The sequence below is a fragment of the Petaurus breviceps genome, unplaced genomic scaffold, assembly GCF_028583685.1.
Source record: "Petaurus breviceps papuanus isolate PSGF00001 unplaced genomic scaffold, PetGlider_PUasm1.0 79, whole genome shotgun sequence".
Taxonomy (NCBI): domain Eukaryota; kingdom Metazoa; phylum Chordata; class Mammalia; order Diprotodontia; family Petauridae; genus Petaurus; species Petaurus breviceps.
Genome location: NW_027186523.1, coordinates 1,023,503 through 1,049,336, shown reverse-complemented (window position 1 = coordinate 1,049,336; position 25,834 = coordinate 1,023,503). Strand labels below are relative to the sequence as shown.

General features: G+C 38.3%; 1 protein-coding gene across 1 annotated transcript in view; it reads right to left on the bottom strand.

The window, feature by feature from the left end:
- Positions 1-21,382, bottom strand: part of LOC138175781 (ethanolamine kinase 1) — a 76,869-nt gene extending 55,487 nt beyond the window's left edge. Inside the window, exon 1 of the mRNA XM_069106263.1 lies at positions 20,921-21,382. Coding sequence (XP_068962364.1) covers positions 20,921-21,076 — 156 coding nt within the window. The 5' untranslated portion in view covers positions 21,077-21,382. The remainder of the gene's footprint in view (positions 1-20,920) is intronic.
- Between the last annotated feature and the right edge of the window lie 4,452 nt (positions 21,383-25,834).

The following is a 25,834-nucleotide window of genomic DNA, read 5'->3' as shown; positions in this document are numbered from 1 at the left end:
ACTATATATTGAGCAAAAGAACTAGGGTTCTGGATGAAAATATACCTACCCAGCAAAGATAAGCATAATTCTGAATGGAAAAAAAAAAATGGACATCTGACTGTCAGACTTTCAAACCTTGTTTTAAAAAAAAAACTAAAGAATGAAAAGAGGGGGGCGGAGCCAAGATGGCGGAGTAGAAGCACGACCCTCCTGCAGCTCCGGCTTCCACCCTCCCCAATCCATGTAAAAAGGGGACTCTAAACAAACTTTGGAGCTGCAGAACCCACAAAATGACACAGAGAAGCTAACCTCCCGCTGAGAACAGCCCGGCAGGCCGGCAGCACAGCGCTCTGGGAGCCAAGCCCAGCCCCACTCCAAGGCTTTAGCCCCAGGGCGGGCCTGACCAGCAGCCAGCCAGAGGGACTCCAGATCAGCAGCAGCTGTGGCCATTTCCAGATTTATCAACACATAGATGCGAAGGACAAGGTGAGAGGCCAGTTCATTCTGGACTTTGGGACCCAGGAAGTGGGAGTGCGTGGCTTTTACCCCCGGGGCGAGAAACCACTGAGACGCCAGCACAGCCTGCCAGCGCCACATGGCGGCTTCAGCTCCTGGCCTGCAGAGTGTAGGGGGACCAAGCACCAGTCTGAGGGGTCATCGCTCTTGCTTTAACCTGCTTGGATCTGGATTGCAGTCTAGGGTGGAGGTCCTGGGGTGTGTGTCCAGCTTGCCAGAGCATGTGGAGACCTCAGAGAGGGCACCCATCTAATACCTCCGGCAGCTGAGAAAACCCCAGCGTTTGGGACGAAAACTCCCCTGTCTGGTGGCAGAGTCCTACTGTGGCAAAAAGCCCAAAAGTCAAATCATTGAGTGGCAAAATGAGCAGGCAAAGGAAACAAAGCAGACAGAAGATTCCAACATTACACTCCTATTTTGGGGATAAGAAGGAGCAAGGCATAAAAATCAGTGAAGTCAGAACTCCTGCACCAAAAGCTTCAAAGGAAAATACAAGCTGGTTACAGGCCATAGAGGACCTTAAGAAGCAGATAAGAGAAGTGGAGGAAAAATTGGGAAGAGAAATGAGAACAATGCAAGAAAATTATGAAATGAGAGTCAACAGCCTGACTGAAGAAAATAATACCTTAAAAAAACAGACTGACTCAAATGGCAAAGGAGGCTCAGAAAGGCAATGAGGAGAAGAATGCCTTAAAAAGTCGAATTTGCCAGATGGAAAAAGAATCTCAAAAGCTCACTGAGGAGAATCATTGCTTCAGAATTAGATTGGAGCAAATGGAAGCTAATGACTTTATGAGAAATCAAGATGCTGTTAAACAGATCCAAACAAATGAAAGAATAGAAGGCAATGTGAAATATCTCATGGGAAAAACCACTGACCTGGAAAATAGATCCAGGAGAGATAATTTAAAAATTATTGGACTGCCTGAGAGCCATGACCAAAGTAAGAGCCTGGAAAGCATCCTCCAGGAAGTTCTCAAAGAAAACTGCCCTGATGTTTTAGAACGAGAGGTCAAAATAGAAGTTGAAAGAATCCACCGATCACCTTCTGAAAAAGATCCCAAAAAGAAAACTCCTAGGAATATTATAGCCAGGTTCCAGAATTCCCAGATTAAGGAGAGAATTTACAAGCAGCCAGGAAGAAACAATTTGAATATTGTGGAAACACAATCAGGATAACCCAGGATCTGGCAGCTGCTACACTGAGGGATCGAAGGGCCTGGAATGTGATATTCCGGAGGTCAAGGGAGCTGGGATTAAAACCAAGAGTCACCTACCCAGCAAAACTGAGTATCCTGTTTCAGGGGAAAATATGGTCATTCAGTGGAATACAGGACTTTCAAGCATTCTTGCTGAAAAAACCAGAGCTGAATAGAAAATTTGACATTCAGATACAAGAAGCAAGAGAAGCATGAGAAGGTAAACAGGGAAAAGAAATCATAAGGAACTTATCAAAGTTGAACTATTTTTTTTTTAAGCAATTGGGGTTGAGTGGCTTGCTCGGGGTTGCACGGCCAGTTGTTGTTTCTGGGTGTGGTGCTGGGTGTCTGGGCCCGGATTTGATCCAGGTCGTCCCGGCACTGAGGCCGGTGCTCTTGCTTGCTGAGCCACTTGGCCAAAGTTGAACTATTAACATTCCTACATGGAAAAACAATAATTGTAACTTATGAAACTTTTCTCAGTAGTTGAAGGGATTAGAAATATATATATTATATATATATATGTCTTTATATGAGGGTATGCAGGCATATGAATACATATGTGAATGTGTATATATATGTTTACAGGTATACATAGATAGAGGGCACGGGACCAATTTAACAGGAAGGGATGATACTTAAAAGGTGAAATTAAGAGGTGAGAGGGATATAATGAGAGGAGATGGGGAGAGACAGAGTGGGGCAAACTATCTCATACAGAAGAGGCAAGGGAAAATGGTTACAATGGAGGGGAAGAATAGGAAGGCAAAAGGGAATGGGTCAACCTTATTCCTATTGAATCTGGCTTGAGGAGGGAGGGAAATACACACTAAATAGGGGATCTCACCCTCCAGGAGAATAGGGGGGAAGGGGATGAGTGGGGGGATGATGGAAGGGAAGGCAGGCTGGGGGGTAGGGAAGTTGGAAGCACCCACTTTTGAAAAGGGACAGGATCAAAGTAAAGAATAGAACAAGTGGGATGTGGGATAGGAGGGAGGGAAATATAGTCAGTCTTTTACAATATATCTGCTATGTTATTGTTTTGCATTAGCCACACATTTACAACCTATACTGAACTGCTTATCTTCCCAGTAAGGGTGGGTGATAAGGGAGGAAGGGAATGAATCTGGAATTCAAAGTTTTAAAATCAAATGTTTAAATATATATATACTATTATCAATATTGTTTTACATATAATTGGGAAATATAGAGATCCACCATGCCCTACTGGAAAAGTTGAAACGGGTATGGGAGAAAATATGGGAGAGAGCAGATCAGAGGTGGGGATATCCTGTGGGACTGCTGTTTTGGGGGGATGGGTGGGTGAAAAACAGGGAGAAAATTTGTAACTCAAAATCTGGCGGAAACGAACGATGTAAATCAGAAGTTAATAAAGCATTAAAAAAAAAAACTAAAAACTTTAAATAGATTTGACATACAGAGCCAAAAGAAAAATAAGGAACATACCAAAGACTGATAACAAGAGATTCAATAAGGATCTTATATATATGTAAAATGTAAAACGTTATGTCTAAGATTCTTATTAGTAACTGGGTAGCTCACAAGAAAGGTTGGGCCAAGCTGCGGCCAGGCAGCACGGAGAGTAAGAGCACCAGCCCCAGAGTTGGGATGACCTGGGACTGAATCCAGACTCTGATACTTAGCACCACACCCAGAAATAACTGGCTGTGTAACCTTGAGCAAGTTACTTAACCCCAATTGCTTTAAAAAAAAAAAAAAGAAAGAAAGAAAGAAAAGTTGGGCCAAACTTGGGTATGATATGAATTTTAAAAGTAAAACAATGTAGTAACAGCTAAAAAGAGTAATTATTTTATATAAATTAGGTGCAAGAGGAAGAATCAATACAGAGGAATTAGATGGGGAGGAAGGTTAGTAGTTCTGGTAACCTGCTTTCATTGGGAATGGGTTTAAGAGGGAACAATAAATATATATGTTTAGAAGAGTATAAAAGTCTTCAAAATTCAAAAGAAATAAAATAAGAAGAGGATAGATAGGAAGAGGACAGAGAATATAGGAGGGATCTTCAGAGGGGAGAGTAAGGGAATAAGTAAAAGGGGGCTACAGAATGGTGTTTAGATCAATGGGAATGGGAGGATAAGGGGATAAGGAAGGGATCTCTAGAGGCGAAGATGGGGGAATAGAGTACAGGGGACTATAGAAGGGTGTTTAGATGTATGGGAATTGGAGGATAGGGGAGGAATCCTTGGAAGAGGGCTGGCAAGTAACAGGAGAGGGCAAGGTAGGGGGTAGAAGTAGAGAAGGCAGGAGGGATAGGAAACAAGAGATATACATAAAACAAAGATTAGGAGTAGAATGTCTTTGAGAAAGTATATGTCTATTTATGTATCGATGTCTATGTGTGCGTATATATCTCTAGCTATATAGAGAAATCTATCTGTGCTTAATTATAACCTAAAAAGGGGGGGGGGGAAGTGGGGGAAAAAAGAATAAAGTAAAAAAGTGCACAGCAGAGAACAAAACAAAACTTACAAAGAAGAAAAGATGGGCAGCTCAACAAAACATGTAGTATTTATCATATAGGCTTTCTTGAAATGAAAATTTACTGTCACATATTTTGAATCCTCTCATGTTCTGCTATGCGCATGACATGCTTTTTTCCCTCTTTCTTTGTATTTAAGTTCCAATATTTAAGTTTATGATATGTTTTTGTTTCTTTTCTCTATTATGTATTTGTGTTCTGGTGTTTGAGTCTAAAATAAAATTGAAAAAAATAATAACAATTATAAAGATTGACTTATCAGGGAAAAGAAATTTGCGGCCTATTAGAAGTTGTTGGAGAAAAAGGATGAGAAATCAAAGCAAAGTTCAAATAGACCTGAAAAAAGAAAGATCATATGAGGTAAAGGAGGAGTTACTTCTTGAAAAGTCTATTATTACTACCTCAGGAAGGAGGGAACTAGAACTCTTGGGGACAACTGGCATCAGGAATAATGAGAAGCCAAGTACAAGGAGGAGATTTTGAGGCAAATAGGTAAAGAAATTTAACAAGGGGAAAATATACATCAGTGGTAGACTGCATAATCAGGGAAGTGGTGGGGGAAGAACCCTACCAAAGGACAGGTGTTTTGACACCTGAAATAATTGGCATTGTTCTGGAAGTGATGCATAATGAAAAAGGGGAATCCACTTGTCAAGCAATAGAGAAACTGCCTGGAGGAGAGGGCCTCCAATACCTTGAAAGTTTTGATTGTATGAAGGAATATAGAGAAAAGAGAGACCAAATAATTACAGAGGTCGTGAAATCAGAGAATGAGAGTCTAAAGTAGAAAGAAAGGAAGGATAATGAAGTAGAGAAATATTTTTTAAAAAGAGGCACCCAAAAAAAGGAAATTTTAAAAACTAATAGGACTAGTTGAAGGGGAAAAGAAGAAAGGGGGAATTAACTGATTAACCAAGAGGGAAAACATGGGAGAGTGGGGGAAGGGGTAGAATAATTATATAACCAGATAAAAACTGGAAACAAAAAGGAACTAATGAGCAAAATCCCAAAATGAAAGATGTGAGAAATAAGAGCATGGAATTAGGGGTGAGAAGAGAGTAGTGTGAACAGGCCACCTTAAAGAAAGAGTAAGGTAAAATAACTGAGAGAACACAATAATCAGAAGAAGAACTTTAGATGGAGAAGAACAAATCTCTAACAACTTGAAACACAAATGGATTAAATAACCCCAAAGAGGGAAAAAGAGGAACAGATTAGATAAAACAAATCCTACAATCAGTTGCTTATAAGAAACACATTTTAAAAACAAAGACATACATAAAATATAACTGAGAGGATGACAAAAATTTACTATACATCAAGTGAATACAAAAAAGCAGGAATGGCAATCATATTATGTGACAAAGCAAAAACAAATATTCAAAAAAATAAAAAGGGAAAAACAAGCAAATTATATATATCCGGATTTATAAAGGAAACATTAACTGAACTACAAGACATAGTTACACAATACCAACAAGACACTCAAATCACTCTTTAAGTCTAAAAGAAAGATAAACAAAAGGGAAAATCTAGAACAAATATCTGAAGAACCTTCAAAGATTTGTGAACAAAAGCTTTTTGGATGAATCTAAACTTCAAAGGCCAAATACTTGAGGAACCTTCAAAGGTTTAAGACAAAGGTTGTTTGAATCCAAACTTCAAAAGTTTGTGAACAAAGGTTTGCTCAGTGAAGTTTGGATTCAGTCAAAGGACCACACCTGAGGACCTAGAGGGACACATGTGGCCTCGAGGTCACAGGTTCCCCACCCCTGACCTAGAGTTTAAAAACTTAAAAGTTGTCTTCCAAATGGAGCAGTATAGAAATAAACATTTTTCTCAGCAGTCCATGGAACTTTTTACAAAAACTACATTAGGGCATAGAGATATTGCAAAAAAAAAAAAAAAATGCAAAAAGGCAGAATTAGTTAATAGATCCTTCATAGACTATATAATACAACTAAAGTCATTGGTTCAGGAACCACAAATAAAAGACACAGACCCACAGAACTTAAGAGTGAAACTTTTAAAATGAAATCAAAGAGCAAATCACTGAAAAATTGAATGGCCAATTAAAGAAAATTATAATGGTGAAACAACATACCAAAATTTCTGGGATGCTGCTGAAGAGTTCTCAGGGAAAAAAATATATCTTATATACATAAGCAAAATTGAAAAAGAGAAGACTAATGAAATGAACCTGCATTCTAAAAGCTACAAAGTCAACACATAAACCTAAAATAAGCAGCATTAATGAGGAGATATAAAAAATTAGAGGGGAAACAGATAAACTGGAAATGTAAAAAATTGAAATGATAAAACTTTTTTTGAAAGACTTAATAAAACTGATAAATCCTTAGCCAAATATGATTAAAAAGAAAAGAGCAAATCAAATCAGTAAAATAATGAATAAGAAAGTTGATATCACAGGAAAACCAGAAGAAATAAAAGAAATAAGTAGAACCTAATATAGTTATATACTAAGAAGACCAAAGAAATAGAGGAATACCTTCAAAAATACAAAATCCCAAACTATCAGATGACCAGAGAGATATCTTAACCCAATTTCGGAAAATAAAATAGATCTATGGATTAACATAAAAATTCCATCAAATATTTAAAAAACAGTACCCATACTGAAAAAATTAACAAAAGAAATCCTTATATGAATCCAATACAGTCCTAATACCTTAACAGGAAAAGATAAAAGAGAAGACTATCAGTCAATATCATTAATTACTCAAATTTTTTAATAAAATACTACTCAAAAATTTTAAACAAAATCCTCTTAAACAGATCACAGCAATTTATCCAAGAAATCATTCATTATGACCAAGTGGGATTTTTACCAGGGATGCAAGGATGGTTCAACATTAGGAAAAATGTCATCACAATTATCATATTAAAAACCAAAACGACATATAACCAACTCCAAGACTGATCCAACCATTCTGAAGAGCAATTTGCAACTATGCCCAAAGGGCAACCAAACTGTGCATACCCTTTGATCCAGCCATACTACTACTAGGTTTGTATCCCAAAGAGATCAATCATAAAAAGGGGAAAAAAGACCTATATGTACGAAAATATTTATACAGCAGCTTTTTTGAGGTGGCAAAAAATCAGAAATTGGGTAATTCAAGGTTGAACAAGTCACGGTATATTAATGTAATAGAATACTATTGTGCAATGAGAAATGATGAGCAGGCAGAATTCAGGAAAGACTTATAAGAGTATACACAAGTGAAATGACCAGAACCAGGAAAACATTGTACAGTTAACAAAAGCACTGTGTGATGATCAGTTATGAATGACTTAGCTCTTCTCAGCAATACAAAGACCCAAGACAACGACAAGATTCATGAAGGAAAATAATATTAACAACCAGAGAAAGTGATGGGGCTCTGAATAAGTTTTTTCCTTTTGGTCTGTTTCTCCTTTCACAACTATGATTAATATGGAAATGTTTTATATGATTGTGCATATATAACATATCAAATTGCCTATCATTTTAAGAGGGAGAGGGAGGGGAAGCAGAAAAATTTGGAACTCAAAACTTTTTAAAATGAGTGCTAAAAATTATCTTTACATATAACTGGGAAAAAATAAAATACTATTAAAAAATAAAAATATGCCAAGGAAAAAAAAAGCCCACAAAGAGCACAGAAGGGTCTGTTTTTAATATAAACAGCATTTACTAAAATAAAAAGTAAATACCATATATGATGGGGATACATTAGAACCTTTTCCAAAAACAGGAGTGAAGCAAGAATGTCCATTTTATTCACTGATACTGAATATAATTCTGGAAATGCTAGTAATAGCAATAATATAAGATAAAGAAATTAAAGGAATAAAGTTAGGTAAAGGGGAAATAAAACTGTCCCTATTTGCTGGTAACATAACAGTATACTTGGAAAATCCCATGGGAATCAGCAAAAATACTAATTGAGGGGGCAGCTAGGTGGCGCAGTGAGTAAAGCGCAGGCCCCAGTCAGGAGGACCCGAGTTTGGTTCCGGCCTCAGACACTTAACACCCACACAAAAAAAGCTAGACTTGTAACCTTGGACAAGTTACTTAACCCCAATTGCCCTCCAAAAATAAAAAAAAAATACTAATTGAGAAAATTAAGGTGCAGGCTACAAAATAAATCCTCAAAAACAACCATATTTCTATGTAATAATGACAAAACCCAAGAAGCAATAATAGAAAGGGAAATCCCATTCCAATTTAACTACAAAATACATAAAATATCTGAACATTGACCTACCAAAGCACACAAAAGACTTGCACAGAGTCGATTATAAAGTGTTCCTTAAAGGAATGAAGAACAACTTAACTAGCTGGAGGACTATTCAGTGTTAATGGCTAGGCCATGTAATAAAAATGACAATATTTCCAAATTTACAGTTTTAATGATATACCACTCAAATTACCAAGGGGATACTTTATAGAACTTGGCAAAAATAATTTTTAAAAATTCATTTGGAAAAGAGATTTAGAATATCAAGGGAAATGATTGAAAAAATGAAATATATTTTATGAAATGAACTATATTTTAAAGCATCAGTCATCAAAAACCACCTTCTATTGGTTAAAAAATAAATAGCTCCAGGGCGGCTAGGTGGCAGTGAATAGAGCACCAGCCCTGCAGTAAAGAGGACCTGAGTTCAAATCCAGCCTCAGATACTTGACATACTTACTAGCCCTGTGACCTTGGGCAAGTCGCTTAACCCCAATCACCCTCCAAAAAAAGAAAGCAAATAAAAGCTCAATGGAACGGACTAGATAGACAAAGGAAAATTGGGAACAACTGAACAAAATTGGGAAAGAACTCAACAAGTCAGTGTCTGATAAAATAGAAAACAAATTACCTAGGAAAAAAAATTCTTATGATAAAAACTGCAGAGAAAACTTGAAAGCAGTTTGGCAGAAACTGGACTTAGATCAACACCTTATTCCATGTTACACAATATATGCTAAATGGATAAATGACTTTAATATTTAAGACCACACTTTTAAAAAAATCAGAAGACAAACAGATCATATACTTCTTCTCAGAGCTATAGATAGAAGATATATTCTTTTTTATGTGTTTATTTAGTATTTTGTTTTTCCCCAGTTACCTATAAAAATAACTTTTAACATTCGTTTTTAAAACTCTTCAAATTCTCTCCATTAAGAAGGTAAGCAATTAGATATAAGTTATACATGTATAGTCATGCAAAACATTTCCATAATAGTCAAGTTGTTAAAGAAACACAGACAAAAAAAAGTCAAGAAAAATTAAGTTTTAAAAAATGTGTCAAAAGATACATTCTCAACCAAAAAGGAAAAGATAAAACTAGATAACTTTGATTAATTAAAACAAAAAAGCTTCTGCACAGATGTTAGAATGGAGAAAAAAATATCTACCAAATTTCTCTGATACAGGGTTTGGTATCCTAACACATATAAACAATATACAAAAGACTAATAGCCATTCCCCAAAGTATAAGTGGTCCAGTTCTCAAAAAAAGAATTGCCAAGTATTTACAAGCACATCATTAGAGAAATGCAAATCAAATAACCCAAAGGTTTTACCTAACACCCTGCAAACTGTAAAAATGACAAAAAATATCAATATCCAATGCTGAAGAGGATGTCAACTGATAAGCACACTAATACATTGCTGGTAGAACTGTGAAATGGCACAATTTTGGAAAGCAATTTAAAACTATGTAAATAAAGTGACTAATGTCCTTACCTTTTGATCCAGAAACTCCATTACTAGGTTTCTACTCCAAACAAGCCATTAATAAGAAGATACACTAAAATATTTAAATCAGTATTTTAGTCATAGCAAAGAACTGGAAACAAAATGTGGTACATGAATGTAATGGAATGTTACCATGCTGTAGAAAATGTGTGTGAAGAATACAGAGAAGCATGGAAAGATCTATACGAACTAAATGAAGCAGAATGAAGTAAGCAGAGCCAAGAAAACAATATACAGTAACTTCAAGAAGGTACTATAACTAGAAAGAACTACATACCAATAAAAACCCCTAAAACCCAAAAGTGAATTAACAAATTATAAAGATCAAGCAAGAAAGGAATGCAGAAATGAGAGGACACTCCTAAACCCTTTCTTCCTAGAGGTGGGAAGTTCACAGATGTTACACCCTGCATGTTTTCAGTCTTTTTCAATGTACTAATCAGTAAGATTTTTTTTTCCTCCCTAAATTCCTCCAGAGACATAAGCACATACATACATAGGGGCATCCAGGTGGCTCAGCGAGTAAGAGCACCAGCCCCAGTGGCAGAATGACCTGGGGATCGAATCCGGGCTCAGATACTCGGCACCACACCCAGAAATAACAGGCCGTGTAACCTTGAGCAAGTTACTTAACCCCAATTGCTTTAATAAAAAAACCACATACATACATACACACACAGTCTACAGGATGGAGAGGAATACCTGGGACAACTCTAATAATGAAAAAAAAAAACAGAAGTCATTAATAAAACTTATTTTAAAAAACTTATAGGTTCCCCCTCATTAGTCTTCAAGTAAAAGTTGAACAACAGTATGTCTAGTAGGTTGTAGAGGGGACTCCCTCTTCAGGTCCTTTCCAACTCTTTCCAACTTTGAGATACTGATTTCTGGTAAGAGTAATTAATTAGCCTTATCAAGAAGGAAATTTCTTCATCTCTTCTTTCCCTTCCGGTAAACAGAAAATAATTGACTTCCTCTCATTGATGATCTTCACAAAAAGGTGAAAACTTGCTGGTGATGTTCAAAATACGATTTTTTTTTCAGGCCTCAGAGGCCCTATCCAACTAATAGATTCTGTGATAAGTGATTTGTATAAGGTTGAACAGATTCAGCTAGAGAGAAAGGGTGGAAGTATTAAGAGAGTGTGTTCAAAATCTTAAAGGAAAAATTACAAATGACAGTAACAACTACAATGTGGTTAAACATATGGATGGCTAAAAGTAGAGTGAAGGTGAAAGTCAAAGGAATTGTAAAGTATATTATACTCTATTTTAGGAAAATTAATCAGCATTAGTTGTCAAAACAAATTCAAACAGTATTACAGAAACCAAGGATTGAGTTTTTGTGACTTGCACCAGGTAGTGGCAATACCGTGTTTCCCCGATAATAAGACACTGTCTTATTATTTTTTTGGACAGAAAACCACCAGAGGGCTTATTTTCAGGGGAGGGCTTATTTTAATGAACATTGACAGCAATTTTAATAAACAGGTAAATGGGAACAAAAAAATGTACCTTTATTCAATAAGCAAATCACTGGGGAAGAACAGGATGACGCGCTCACTGCTGCAGCTCTGATTGGATGCAGCTCGGAGCGCGGCCTGCGTTTCACCCAGGGTGGGGGGGACGGTGCATACAGAGGGTACCGTAATGTAGCGTGTAGCACAGGGGATCACCTTCACTACAGTAGCAATCTCAATAGGGCTTATTTTCGGGGGAGGGCTTATTTTAGAGGAATCTTACACAGTAAGGGGAGGGCTTATTTTCGGGATAGGTCTTATTATCGGGGAAACACGGTAGAAACAGAGCTACACCTCTAAGACACTGACTCAACAGAATCTGGTGACCAATTAGTAAAAAGGAAATCCAATAAATGCTGGTCTCATTTAACTTTCTACCTTATCAAACGGGGAAAAAAATCTAATGAATAAATAATACCGGCTGTCCAGGATTTGTTGTTGTTATCATCCTTCAGTCATTTCAGTCATGTCCCACTCTCCATGACCCCATTTGGGGTTTTCTTGGCAAAGATACTGAAGCATTTTGCCATCTTCTCCAGCTCATTTTACAGATGAGGAATTGAGGTAAAAAGGGTTGAGTGAATTTCCCAGGCTATTAAGTCCTCCTGACTTCAGGTCTAGCACTCTATTCACTGTGCCACCTAGCTGCCCTGTTGTCCAGACATAGTATGTAACTGGACAACCCATAGTGATGGTCCTCCATACATATTATCTCATACAAATCTCATGGATGGACAACAAAATGAAACCAAAACTGAATAAAGAAGAGAGTGAGCTTAATTGCTTTTGGGAAACTAGGCAACTCTTCGAATGAATACAAGTTTTTACCTGAAACCAAGACCCATCTTTTTAATATCAAAATTGTTCCACAGTACTGGCAGGTTTCTGATTGAAAGTCATCCAAAGGTCAAGGGAGAAGTGTGTAACAGAGACAAGTAGGGTTTAAATATTAACAATGAAGAACTTGTGGGAGAAGCATCAAGATATAATCAGAGACATGTGACCAGAAAAGGACACATGTTAATCATAGTGGGTGCAAGTAATAACTAAGTAGACCATCTAAACTAGGGGAAGGCAACTTGCAGCCTTGAAGCTATATGTGACCCTCTAGGTCCTCAAGTGTGGCCCTTTGGCTGAATCCAAATTTCACAAAACAAATCCCCTTAGTAAAAGGAAGCCTCAAGGATACAGGTTTCCCACTCCTGGTTTATACTAATCTTCCCTGGCATTTGTATAATGAAAAGAGATCTCAAGAAATGCCCCTACCATATGGGATGGGTTCCCTGTGGAGGATTTATGGGAGGACATGGACAAGACAAACTAGGTGACATGGTGGATAGAGTTCCTAGCCTGAAGCAGTAAGACCCAAGTTCAAATCTAGTCTCAGACACTTCCTAGCTGTGTGACCTTGGGCAAGTCACTTAACCTTGTTTGCTTCAGTTTCCTCATCTGCAAGATAAGCTGGAGAAGGAAATAGCAAACCACTCCAGTAGAAAATCCAAATGGGGTCACAGAAGAATTGGACACAGCCAAAAATTAACTAAATGGATAAGAAACTCAATGAGAATTCCTGGATGAGCTACTATCTGCACTAGTGGAAGGACAAACATTGCTGAGATCATAGATCCTTCAATGCATTTATTTATTTATTAGTTTATTTATCTGTTTTTGCCTTTTGGAGGGCAGTTGGGGTTAAGTAACTTGCCCAAGGTTACAAGGCTAGTTTTTTTGTGTTAAGTGTCTGAGGCCCAAACCGAACTCAGGTCCTCCCAACTCCAGGGCCAGCACTTTACTTGCTTGCTGCACCACCTAGCCACCCCAATGCATTTATTTTTTAAAGGAAAAGGAATCTGCTGGTAATTTAAGTAAACTCATTAAAACGTTTTGTGCTTACTTCTAGAGCTGTGATGACATCATTAGGAAAGTTGAGTTTCAAGTAAAATTTTAGTTCTAGGTACTGCTTTTGCTAGGTTTCAGTCATATTTTCTATGTTTTACTATTAAGCATGTGATTATAAGTCCTTGGACTATCAAACATTACTTCTTCCAACTTAGTCAACAAAATGCTATTATTGTGCAGCATATAGATGGGTCATGTGAAGACAATGAAGAATCGCTGATTTGTCAAAAAACTAAAGTTACTTTTTGATCATTTTAGCATTCATTTTTAAACCTAAAAGAGATCTTGGAGATTATCCAGTTTTCATAATTAAGAATTTAACTTAATGAAAATCACACAGTTGGTTAGTAGCTAAATTATGCCTATAACCGAAGCCACCTCTTAGCCCAAAGTTCTTTCCACTATATACCACATTGCCTCCTTACTCATTAAAACAAATACGATTTATAAAGCTCTCACGAAGGCTTACAAAAAAATTAATGGCTCACACTGGCATTTCAGTTAACAATTCTCTACAGGCAAATAATCTCTCCGTAGTTCCCAACCAATTCAGTAATACAGGAAGAAACAAAACCAATGAATAAAAGACTTCAGACTTCTTACACCCTGTTCCCTATCAAATAACTATAATCCCTACTCTAACTTCAACAATATTATATTCTTTGGCAGAGTGACTTACCTTCTCCAATAGTTGTTATCTGAGATATAATCTTGCCTGGTAATTAATCTATCCATTAATAAAAATCACAAAGACCAGGGCGGCTAGGTGGCACAATGAGTAAAGCGCTAAAGAACTGGCCCTGGAGTCAGGTGGACCTGAGTTCCAATGCAGCCTCAGACACTTAACACAAAAAACTAGCCCTGTAACCTTGGGCAAGTTACTTAACCCCAACTGCCCTCCAAAAGGAAAAAAAAAAAAATCAAAAAGACCTAACATTTTGATTTCACTTTTGCAACATTTCACAAATATGATTACTTGTCTCCTGACACTGATTCTACTCTACTCCAGGTCATCATCAGTTCAAACCTGGACTACTGTAATAGCCTACTAGTGAGTCTTTCTACCTCAAATCTCTCTTCACTTTACCCAGCCTCCATTCGGTCACTAAAGTGATTTTTCTAAAGCACAGCTCTAACCATGTCATGAACTCTCTCGATCTCTCCAAGGGCTCCCTATTCCCTCTAAGATCAAATACAAAATACTATGTTTAGCATTCAAAGTCCTTTATAACTTAGCTCCCTCCTCCCTTTCCAGTCATCTTATACCTACTCCCCCAACATTCTCTCTTCAATTCAGCGGCACTGACCTCTTGGGTTATTCTACAAACAAGATGCTCCCATCTCTCAGCTATGGGCATTTTCTTTGCCTATCCCCCATGTGTAGAATGCTCTTTCTCCTCCATTCTGCCTGACTTCCCTGGCTCCCTTTTGAGTCCCCCCCGAAAATTCCATCTTTTACTGGAAGCCTTCCCCCACCCCTCTAACTTCTAGTATGGCATGTTCCCTTTGTTAATTATTTTCATAGCTTCCTCTGTATATGTTTCTTTGCATATGATTGTTCCTCTTCTACCTTAGATTTAAGTTCCTTGAGGGCAGGTACTGTCTTTCACATCTTTCTGCACCCCAGTGTTCAGCACAATGCCTAGCATAAATGTTTATTGATTGATAGTATTTATATGTATCTATGTAGAGGTAACAGACATAAAAAGCATACATATTTACTTCAGACACCTTTCTGAACCTACTAAGGAGGTGAGACAGACATTACTGCACTCCCCTCCCCAAAGATTTCCCACATTCAACAGTCACTCCAGTTAATATCTCATAAATATATATACATTCTCTTCTCCAGCAAATTACATAGATGCCTTATGGTTTCTAATATGACCTTCAGTACCAAAACTTTCCCAAACCTTTATCAATCTAAGAGACAAAGACAAAATTAAAAAAACAGGAAAAGGACAGAAAGGGCTTTCTCTGTCAATTCAACACCACATACCCCAATGTAACTAAATACAGAGGTATGCCAGGGTCGTATTTATTTAGAATTTGGCAGATGTTCCTTTAAATCTCAAACTCCTATACAATCAAAATGCTACTCTGCTTACAAAAATTTAATTTGCATGGAAATTTTCAGGAACTTCTATGCTTTAAAAAGGACTTTATTTTTTAAATAATAAATCATATTTATATTGAACTTTAAAGTTTATAAAGTTCTTGCCTCCTAACAACTCTTCAAGAAAGGTAGACTAAGTATCTTTATATTTATTTTACAAAGTGAGACTCAAAGATATTATGCTACCGAGGCACAAAGCTTTTAAATGTCAGATACTTGAACCCAGGTAGAGAGCTTTTTCTACTGTATCACACTGCCTCTCAATAAAAAAAAAAGGGGGGGGGCATCAAAGTATAGTAAACTACCAAACTAGGAATGTGTGACCAAGAGATATTGTTTCTCCATTTTGGTCTAATAATGTGAATTATATCAAAAGATATACAACTATGTTTCAAAAAAAATATTTCTTGAACTATTAACTATACTAGGAAAAATATAGACCCATGAAAATTGCTACAAAAGAATTTATGAGATTAGGTTAAATTCTTTAATTTTTGTTCTGCTAACCTTACCATTTTATATTTTTAAAAATATTCCAGGGTGGCTAGGTGGCACAGTGAATCACCAGCCCTGGAGTCAAGAGGACCTGAGTTCAAATGTGGCCTCAGACACTTAACACAAAAACTAGCTGTGTGACCCTGGGCAAGTCACTTAACCCCAATTGCCCACCAAAAAACAAAAACAACCCAAAAAAATATTCCTCCATCTCATTTAAGTTGGTTTTATTAGCATATAGTTGGGGTAAAATAACTTCTAATAATTTCTTATTTACTGTGAATTTTTTTCATTTTTGATACTGATAATCTGCTTTAACTTTTTTTTTAAATCAAATTTACTAATGGTCTGTTTATTGTTTTGCTTAAAAAAAAACCCTAGTCTTACTTATTTTTTGTTTCAATTTTGTTGTTCTTTGATTTTTCAGAATTTCTATTTTAGATTTTAGCTAGGAAAATTATTTTGTGTTTTCTAAATTCACTGGTATGTTTACTTAGATAAATCTCATCTAATTCTTAATTGGTTTTGAAACAGCCTTAGGAAAAGGGGGGAAGAGAGGGACAGGAAAGCTAGTTCCATAGCAACAATGTTCATGCTCACCCAATAGCAACATAATGCCACCTAAGAGACATTAAGCCACTTGGTGAAAGGGAATCTGAGTCAGGAAGACCTACCCTAAACTCAAGTCCCACAGCTGACACATGGTACTAATGGCAGTGTTACTAATGACAAGTCACTTCTCATTATCCCAGGCAACTAAGACAGGCTACAGAGAAATTAAAATCAGTAGCAAAGATCTAAAGCAAAAAAGACAGACTAATAGTCAAGGGACTCCATTAAACTTAGATAGGACCAACTTTCATCTTGGGAGATTAGCTACTGGCTTTTGCCAGTAGTAGTGCTGGGTTTAATCATAAAGTTAAAATAAAATTATATTAATCAGGGAAACAGCGTTCATTTTGTTGTTCAGTTTAGTCATATCAAATTCTTCATGCTCTTATTCAGGGTTTTCTTGGCAAACTGGAGGGGTTTGCCATTTCCTTCTCCTAAGGAACTGAAGCAAATAGGGTTGAGTGACTTGCCCAGGGTCACACAACTAGAAAGTCTCTTAGGCCAGTTTTGAATTCATAAAGATGAATCTTCCTGACTCCAGGCTCAGCACTCTATCTACTGCACCACCTGGCTGCCCTAGACGGTACTCACAGTACCTAGCAAAATAATGCTTAGTTTCTACAGCATAAAATCTAATATATTTCTAAAACAAAAAATGGCATATGAAAGATAAGTTCATCTTCTGATGATAAATATCATAGACATAGTAAATTTTATCATTTGTTTTAGCATTATCTTTTTATGTGAGGAAAAAGGCTCAACATTCACACTAAAAACAATTGCACTTGCTGGTATTCACAGGCACTAGTCTTTGAAGACTTACACCTTAATACTTAGAGAAGCATACTTTCACTCTCCTGGGATCTTGTACAATGACAAATTGATGAAAGGCCAGCAACAGCATCTCCATATGGCATACAAAGAAACTTTAGTACTGAAAACAAGGGTTATTCCAAACCATAATCTATATGTTGGCTAGTGGGGAAAGAAACAATACATTTTGTGAGATAGATAGATAGATGATAGATAGATAGATAGATAGATAGATATAGATAGATATAGATAGATAGGTGGATAGATGATAGATAGATATAGACAGATAGAGAGATATACACACGAATTCTAGACAAATGACCTGTAAATAAGCAATGTTATGGGAATATGAACTAAATCATAAAAACTGTATTTTATTTATTCATTCAGAAATCAGAGGTTTCCCAAAAATGAAAGGAACAAAAAGGACTAAAAGAATTTACAGGGGGGAGTTTGGAATTTCAATACACTAACCTTTGATTTGGTAATATACTGGTTCTCCTAAATGCACCATCATGTGGCATGGTTTTTTTTGTGCTTGACGTATTTTTTTTTAATTAAATGAAATTAAAATTAATTGTTTTGAGAATTTCCGGATTCCCAGTGAGATCACTAAAAAAACCCCAGAGTACTGAAAAAGGAGAGGAGGGAATAAGTAAGCACTTATTTAAGCCCTACTACATACCAGGCACTGTGCTAAGATCTGATTAGAAGAAAGTCAGTGGTCAAGACCAGACCTGTAGAAATGTAATGCATGATTAAAGATAGCTAGTCATTGACAGAAACGTTGATGCTTTTTTGATCCAGATTTTGCTTGGTAATAGAGGAAGTTTAAGATTATTTTCCAAATTTAGGTAAAAATCTTTCTTATATAACAAGAGGGTAGCAAGTATTTGTCTTCATTCAAAACATGACTTCTGAACTTTGACACTTTTATACTGCTTATACAGTCAACAAATTGCAACCTGCATTAGTTACTGTCGAATATACATTTACAATACTTCGAAACCAGACTGTAACTCCTTGAAAGCTAAGGTACTGGTTTTTTTTTTCCAACCTTCCTCAATACCTAAAATAATGAGACATATACATTGTTGTTCATCTTTCCTTTTCAAAGAGAACCAATAACATCTTGGGGGGATGTCTTGACTTGCACATGAATCGGATTTAAGTGAGCCAGAGATGTACAACGTTGTTAGCTTCGTTCTCTCTTCCAGTCATCAAAGTAGAGGCAAGACAAAAGTGAAAACAACTAGCAACAGCCCCAGATGCAAATGGATAACCTTGGCATCTTTAATGTCTGACCAACTCTGCCTTAGCTGCCTTCATGGATACTGGAACAAATTGTTCTTATCTGCCCATTCTACTGAGGAAGTCTTCACATGCTTGGGGTAGACATTCCCCTAAATCACCAGTGGGCTTGAGGCCTGTAGTTTACCCTTAACCTGGTTTTAGCCTATCTCCCCTGGAGTGTGACCTATACAAAAGCTACAGCTTCTAGGATCCACAGTAAAAGTAGGGTAACAGGTGGACACCAAAGGTGGATGAGCAGCCCTGAAAAGGGCTTGGCAAGCTCATACACCTGACGTGCTACTTCTTGCTAGTTCTTCCTCAACACCTCATAAAAGGACTGGAAAGATTAAAGACCTTGGTAGGAAGGAACCACATCATTATTTTCAAGTATAGCACTTGAGAGGTTTTCATATGTTAAATCAATATAGATTTACATAAAGATCTATACAGATTGCAGCTTATTTTTAAAAAGTTAAAAAAAAACTTTAGAATAGTAGTTCTATCCCAAAGTGTAATAGGGAAGGTTAAGGCAGGGATTTCCTCACTCTCTTCCTTGGAGATTTTCAAAAGGTCAGGTAACCACTTGTTGGGGAAATTGTACTAGGGATTCTTGAATAGGAAGTAGATGGGACTGGGTGTCCCTATACCAAAAAACTGGTTAATTCTTTTGAAGTCTCAAAAAATTCTAGATGCTCTGGTTTGTGTTTTTTTAATCTGTGCTTATTTTATTTTTCTGTATTCGAATATAAAGCCCATCTATGATATAGAGATTCTGTGATCCTCATATATTGAAGCAAATTCCAGTTCAGAATTTTCAATCCATGAAGCTAGTACTGAAATGATTAAGATGCTCTTTCCCTTATTACCAGCACAAAAATTTACTGGGTAGTTAACAGTTATACACTGGAACAATAAAATTTCGATTACTTTTCCATATGATGCCCAAATTACGTTAACAACTTAAACCTCCACTCCCCACAAACGAATTGCTTATTTGCAATTATGAAAACAATTTCCTTAATTAGAAGGAAATATGTTTATTTAACAAAATGTCTAAAGGGGGTGGGGTCCTGCTTCTGGTATTTGTCCAGCAATCTTAGGTAAGCAACATTCCATTAGACTTAATTGTTGTTTTTTTTTTCGGTCTGGTATTTTGTTGCAAGACGTTGATAGGTTCAGCTATCTATTAGAGGCTTTCAGCTCTCCTCAATATACCCGCCTGTTACTCTTACATTTGTTGGACTTTACAGTAGAAAATACCAAAGGTTCTTGGAACTTTAAAATTAACATTTTAACATTTATCTTTGTTTACCACGAAACATTCTTGTAAACCTAAGACTTAATTAAAGAAAAAGCATGTTGGAGAAATCATTTTACAAATTTAGTGCTTCTATACAGAAAACTAATTCTACTAATAAGGTGAACAAGAACTGACATTTATAATAGCCTCAAGGTTTACAAAATGAAGTTTTTTAAAAAAGAGTCAAGTAGGTTAGGGAGAAATCAACATACATTCAGTTATTCTAAACAAACTACCATATTACCAATATATCACATTGTGGAAAACTTACACTAAACTAAAATAAAACAAAATCTGAGGAGCTCTACAGAAAGACCTAACTAAACTAGGCATTACCATAAAGGGAGTTAGGTACACACCCCTTTCCAACGGGACACTGGTAACAGGCCAGAAAAGAATTACAAGCAGCACCACTCGCACCGGTGCAGGGGAGGGAGGGGTGCGAAACGAAAAGGGTGGAAAGGATTAAATCCCCTAGCATAATTCCGGGGAGGATTTGAGAAGGTGCCTAGGGGGTGGGGGAGGGTGCTAGGGTTACTACTACTCTAAGGGAAAGAAATAACAGGAAACTCCCGGGTTGTGGGGCTGGGGGAGGAGCCGGCATTATTTATCCGAGCTTCAGGCAAGTGTTAAGTTTGTGTTTCTCCTCAAAGAACCGTGGGGGGAGGGGAGCTTCAGGCAAAGCCACTTCCCAGATGTTAAGGGGGGAAGGGAAGAATTACAACTCGGGTCTAAAAAACCTCAGGGCTTATTTTTCGAGTGACAGGATGACGAGGGGATGGCAATCCGGCCCTTTGGGACCTGGCAGAGATCGTTTGGTCACCGCCGGAGGGAGACGAAGAGCGCAGAAGAGTGGGCCGAAGGGGTACCCCGCCGCCCGGGGGGATGGGCGTTACCTGCAGGGTCACCTCCTGGGGGTCCCAGTGCGGCCGCAGGTGTCGGAGGAGGCTTAGGGCCCCCTCCCGGCAGCGCTGCTCCTCCTGCTCCTGCACCGTGACGTTCAGCTTCGGGACCTCCGGGGACCCAGGGGGAACGTGGATGTAGTTGGCCATGGCCCAGACGGCAGCGGAGACGACCACGACGGCTACGGCAACCGCGACGAGGGCAGCGGGGGCCGACAGGCTGAAGCCGGGCGACGCTCGGGGCTGAGGAGGACGGAGGGCGCAAGTGGGGCGGGTGAGCGGTCGTAGGGTAGCGGTTGGAGCCTGGCTCGCGGTTGCTGGGGAGGGGGGCAATAATAGGAGGGAGGGTCTCGGCTACAGCTGGAAGGAGCAAGGGCGGGTAGCTCGCAGGGAAAATTCCACTTCGCTGCGCTCTACTGCCGGCGGCCCCGGTGCATGCCGGGACTGGCCTGACTCTTGCGTCACGGGAGGGGGTGGGCCACGTTCCTGACGTCACAAGCAGAGGCCGCGCTCTGGCTCTGGGCTGATGCTGGTCGGGTGTCTGGTGAGGCTCGTGGTCTGGAGGAGGGTCAGGTCGCGTGTGCCTGCGCTACCGTTAATCCCCTTTCTAGCTAGACTTACGCCTTGGGGCAGCGGCCCAAGACTGTGGGCGAGGCTGCCGAGGCTCCATGGAGAGAGAGGGCCTTTTAGGCCAAGGGTTTGTAAACCCTTAGGGGGTGAGAAGCCGCAGTTGTGCCCCTGGAGGATCCCATTGGAATGTAAGAGCTGAAGGCCAGGATTGTTCTGGTGAACTGTGGCTCTCTGAAAAAGAAATGTACCACCACACTTTAAGTTTAATTGGCATCAGTTGACATTGTCTTCCACATTTTCTTAGTCTGTAGTCAACAAAACAATAAATCAAACCCTGATACGAAAATAGGTTTTCCATTTTCTGAGGTGCTCGCATTGAAAATTTAACAACTGGCTCTCCAGAAGTTGGATAGAGCCAGCTCCAGCACCACTGTTATGAGGAACGTAAATCATTAATTATCTAACCCAAGCCCACTAAATTTACATGAGAAGAAAGAAGTCCAAGGTCACCCCCTTGTTAAGTATCAAGAAATGCCCATCATAACATCTTCAGCTATAAAATAAGGTGGTTGGACCAGAGATCAAAGGTCCCTTCCGGTTCTCAAATTCTGTGATTCTGCTGTGACAAGGGTCTGCTGACTCCAAGTCTGGTGATCTCACCTTTGCACCACACTGTCTCCTGTGACGCATTTTATTTGCCTTATCTGCAAAACAATTCTGTGTCAAGGAAAACTAAAGTGATTATATTTTCATCTGTACTCCAAGAATAGTGTTGCTAGGTTCATAAAGAGGGTTAGGGTTGCTCTGGAGACCCCAAAATACCAACACCCCAAGTCCTACCGACTCGTCTTCTCTCAGCCAAAGAAAAGTAAATCTTATTAAAAGTTCACTTGTACTGCTGACCGACTTAAGTCTGTGTTGGGTCACTCTCACACACAGAGACAAGATGGGATCTTATATATAGAAAGTTGTAGGAGAAATCCAGGGGTGGTCCAGAGGAGGAGTCTGGGGAGGGTCTTCAGGAAAATCAGATGAGGTCAACTAGTGATTAAGGGTGGGAAGTTGTCGGAGGCTACCTGGAGACTACAAACAATGGTGGGCTAGACCAGTTCAAGGGTGTATTGATATTTTGCATAGGCTCAAGGGTGGGAAGTCTAGTAACAGAGGTTTGGGCCCAGCCACAAAGTAAGGCTGATGGCCTCATGCAAATGCCTCATCCAATAAGACGATTTAATCAGAGTTCAAGGGGACTTCCCAGAGCCTGTACCTCAAGGAAAGCTGGAGAGGGCTCTCAGAGCCCATACCTCATTATAATGGGGGAGGGAGGGAATACTGAACTTGGATCTTGGTGTTTATTTACTGTTTCCTCAGGCAGTCGATCAACAAACTTTTAAGTGTCTACTCTGTACCAAACATACAATAAACTCTGGGGATACAAAGACAAAAATGAAACACTCCCTGCCCTCGATGAGATTCCATCCTAATGGGGAAGAAGACCGAAGGGACATACTATATCTAGGCAATATTCGGACTATATAGCAAAATGAAGATGTGGGAGTTTGGGGGTAAAGGTCATAAGCAGTGGAAAGGATAAGCAAAGGAAGCTTCATGTGGGAGTTGGGTTTTGAAGGAAACCAAAGATTCCAGGAAGTGAAGGTGAGGAGAGAGAACATTCTAGGCACAGGGGGATAGCCAGGTCAAAGGTACAGGGACTGAAGGTGGAGAGTCATATGTGAAAAACAGCAAGTAAGGACAGTGTGATTGGATTGTGAAGTGTGTAGAAAGGAAAAATGCATAAGAAGAGTGGAAAAAAAGGAAAGGGCTTGGTTGTAAAGAACCTTTAAATGCCTGAGTTTATATTTGATCCTCAAGTCAACAAGCATTTATTAAATGTCTACCAAGGTCTGGGCACTGTGTTAAGGACTAGGAGTAAAACAAAGGCAAATAGCAGTCCAAGTTTTTATACCCAGAGGCAAAAATAAAACCAAAAAAAGGAGTTCACAGTCCAAAGGGGAAGATAGCAGGGCAAAAGCAATGTACAATTAAGCAACACATGGGATAAATTGGAGATAATCTCAAAGGGAAGACATCTACTAAGATAAAAAGAGGACCACATCTTGCAGAAGGTAGGACTTTAGCTGAAACTTGAAGGAAAATAAGAAATGGAGATGAGGAGATAAAGAATTCCAGGCATGGGGGAGCCAGTGGGAGATGGAGTGTCTTAGGAGAGGAACATCAGGGACACCCCAGTATCATTAGATCACGGAGTTCAGGAAAGGGAAGTAAGGTATAAGAAGATGGGAAGGATAAAAAGAGACTGGGAATGAAGGGCTAAGAGGCCAGGTTACGAAAGACTTTGAAGCCAAACAGGATTTTGGTGTAACATGATCAGATCTATGCTTTAGAAGAATCACTTTGGCAGCTGAGTGGAGAATGGTTGAAGGGAGGTGAGACTTGTCAGAGAAAGCAAATAGGCAGGAACCAATAAGCACCAAAACTAACTAAGTTGTTGATTTTATGAGTAAAGATATATTTGTGATAGATTGTAGAAATAGAAACAAGATTTGACAACCTATTTGATGTATAAAATGAGAGTACAAAGGGTAGCTAGGTGGTACAGTGGCTAGAGTGCCACTGTTAAGTCAGGAAGACTCATCTTCCCAAGGTCAAATATGTCCTCATATACCTACTTGTGTGACCTGGGTTCCCTTAATCCTATTTGCCTCAGTTTCCTCATCTATAAAATGAGCTGGAGAGGAAATAGCAAACCTCTTCAGAATCTTTGCCAAGAAAACCCGGAACAGAGTCACCAAGAGTCAGACAGCTGAAAAATGACCGAGTAAGAGAGAGAAGTTAAGAGGACAAGGCACTGAGTTTCTCTGAGGCTCAGTTTCTTTATCTTTAAAATATGGTTAATAAGACTTGCAATACCTGTTGTCAAGAAATTGCAAATTCCAACACCCTGTATAAATATCAGCTATTGTTACCAAAGTCATATTGGGGCAAACTTAAACAAGGTTATTTTTAATTAGCATCATAGAAACCTTGTCTAAGTTTATCCTATTAATAATTTTGGTAGTAACGTAATTCCACAGTCAGAGTGTAATAGATCATATTTCTCATCAGCCAATGTAGGGCAAACAAGAGGGGAGAGAACAGAGAACAGAAAAAGAAAAGAGTCTCTTATGTGCTTGGCTTAGTAAATAGATTGTGGTTACTGATCATTGTTTAACATAGCTTATTGTTAGGTGGGGAAGGCACCCAGGGAGCTCAGTCCTGAGGTCAATATTGTGTTACTAAATTTTATAAGATTTCCTGGTAGTGTTGTCTCAGAGTTAGGTTCACTGTAGCAGTTGTTTCCACAAGCTATTGGTCTGGAAGACAGGGCAGAAACTAAACATTCAAGCATATAGGAAGGCATACAGGCATAATCATTTTTATGAAGGTTGTACGACAACTACTAAATTTAAATAGCCCTCAAAATTAACAATGTTAGCTTAATGTCATTAGATTCAATTCTGTGTGTCTAAAACTCCCAAACAAAATTTTCAGAAAGGACCTCCTTGCCTTAGAATCCACTTTTATAAATTACGAAATAAATACCTCACCATAGATAATGTTAAGCTTCCTCAATGAAAAGAGGAAGAAAGCAAGATCAGTGAGCAAGTTTTAATCACTCCCCTGTATGTATCAGTCACTAAGCTAGGCAATGGCAACATAGGGACAAAAATGAAACAATCCTTGCCATCTAGGAATTTATATTTTTCTGTGAGAGGTAATGTCTATACAAATAAATGTAGCATCCCCTCTGGGAGCTACCTTCTCAACTTTGTAATTACTGGTTTGTAGATTGGGTCCCCCAGAGGAATGATTACTATTGTAGTACTCAGGGAGTACTCTATGGGTCTATGTTCCTAAAACTACACAGAACACAAGCTTTTTTGGTAGCCATTAGATAAAATTAGCTGAAAGAAAAGTCATTAAGAGAACATAGTAAAATCAGTAGTTATAAAACATTCTTCCCTTAAACCTAGAGCACAAATTACCTCTCATAAATACAGTAGCTGTGGCAAAACTGAAAAAAAAAAAAAACTTAAAATGTACTGGGAGCAAAGTGTATATATGTATATACCTGCCACACACCAGTATATATATATATATATATATATATATATATATATATATATATATACACACACATATATATATATATATATATATATATATATATATATACCTACATGCACATACAGTACATGTGGCCAAGGCAATTCATGTCTCCACTACTATAGGGAAAAAATATCATTTGTCTTTTTGTGACATCTCATTCCTTACCTA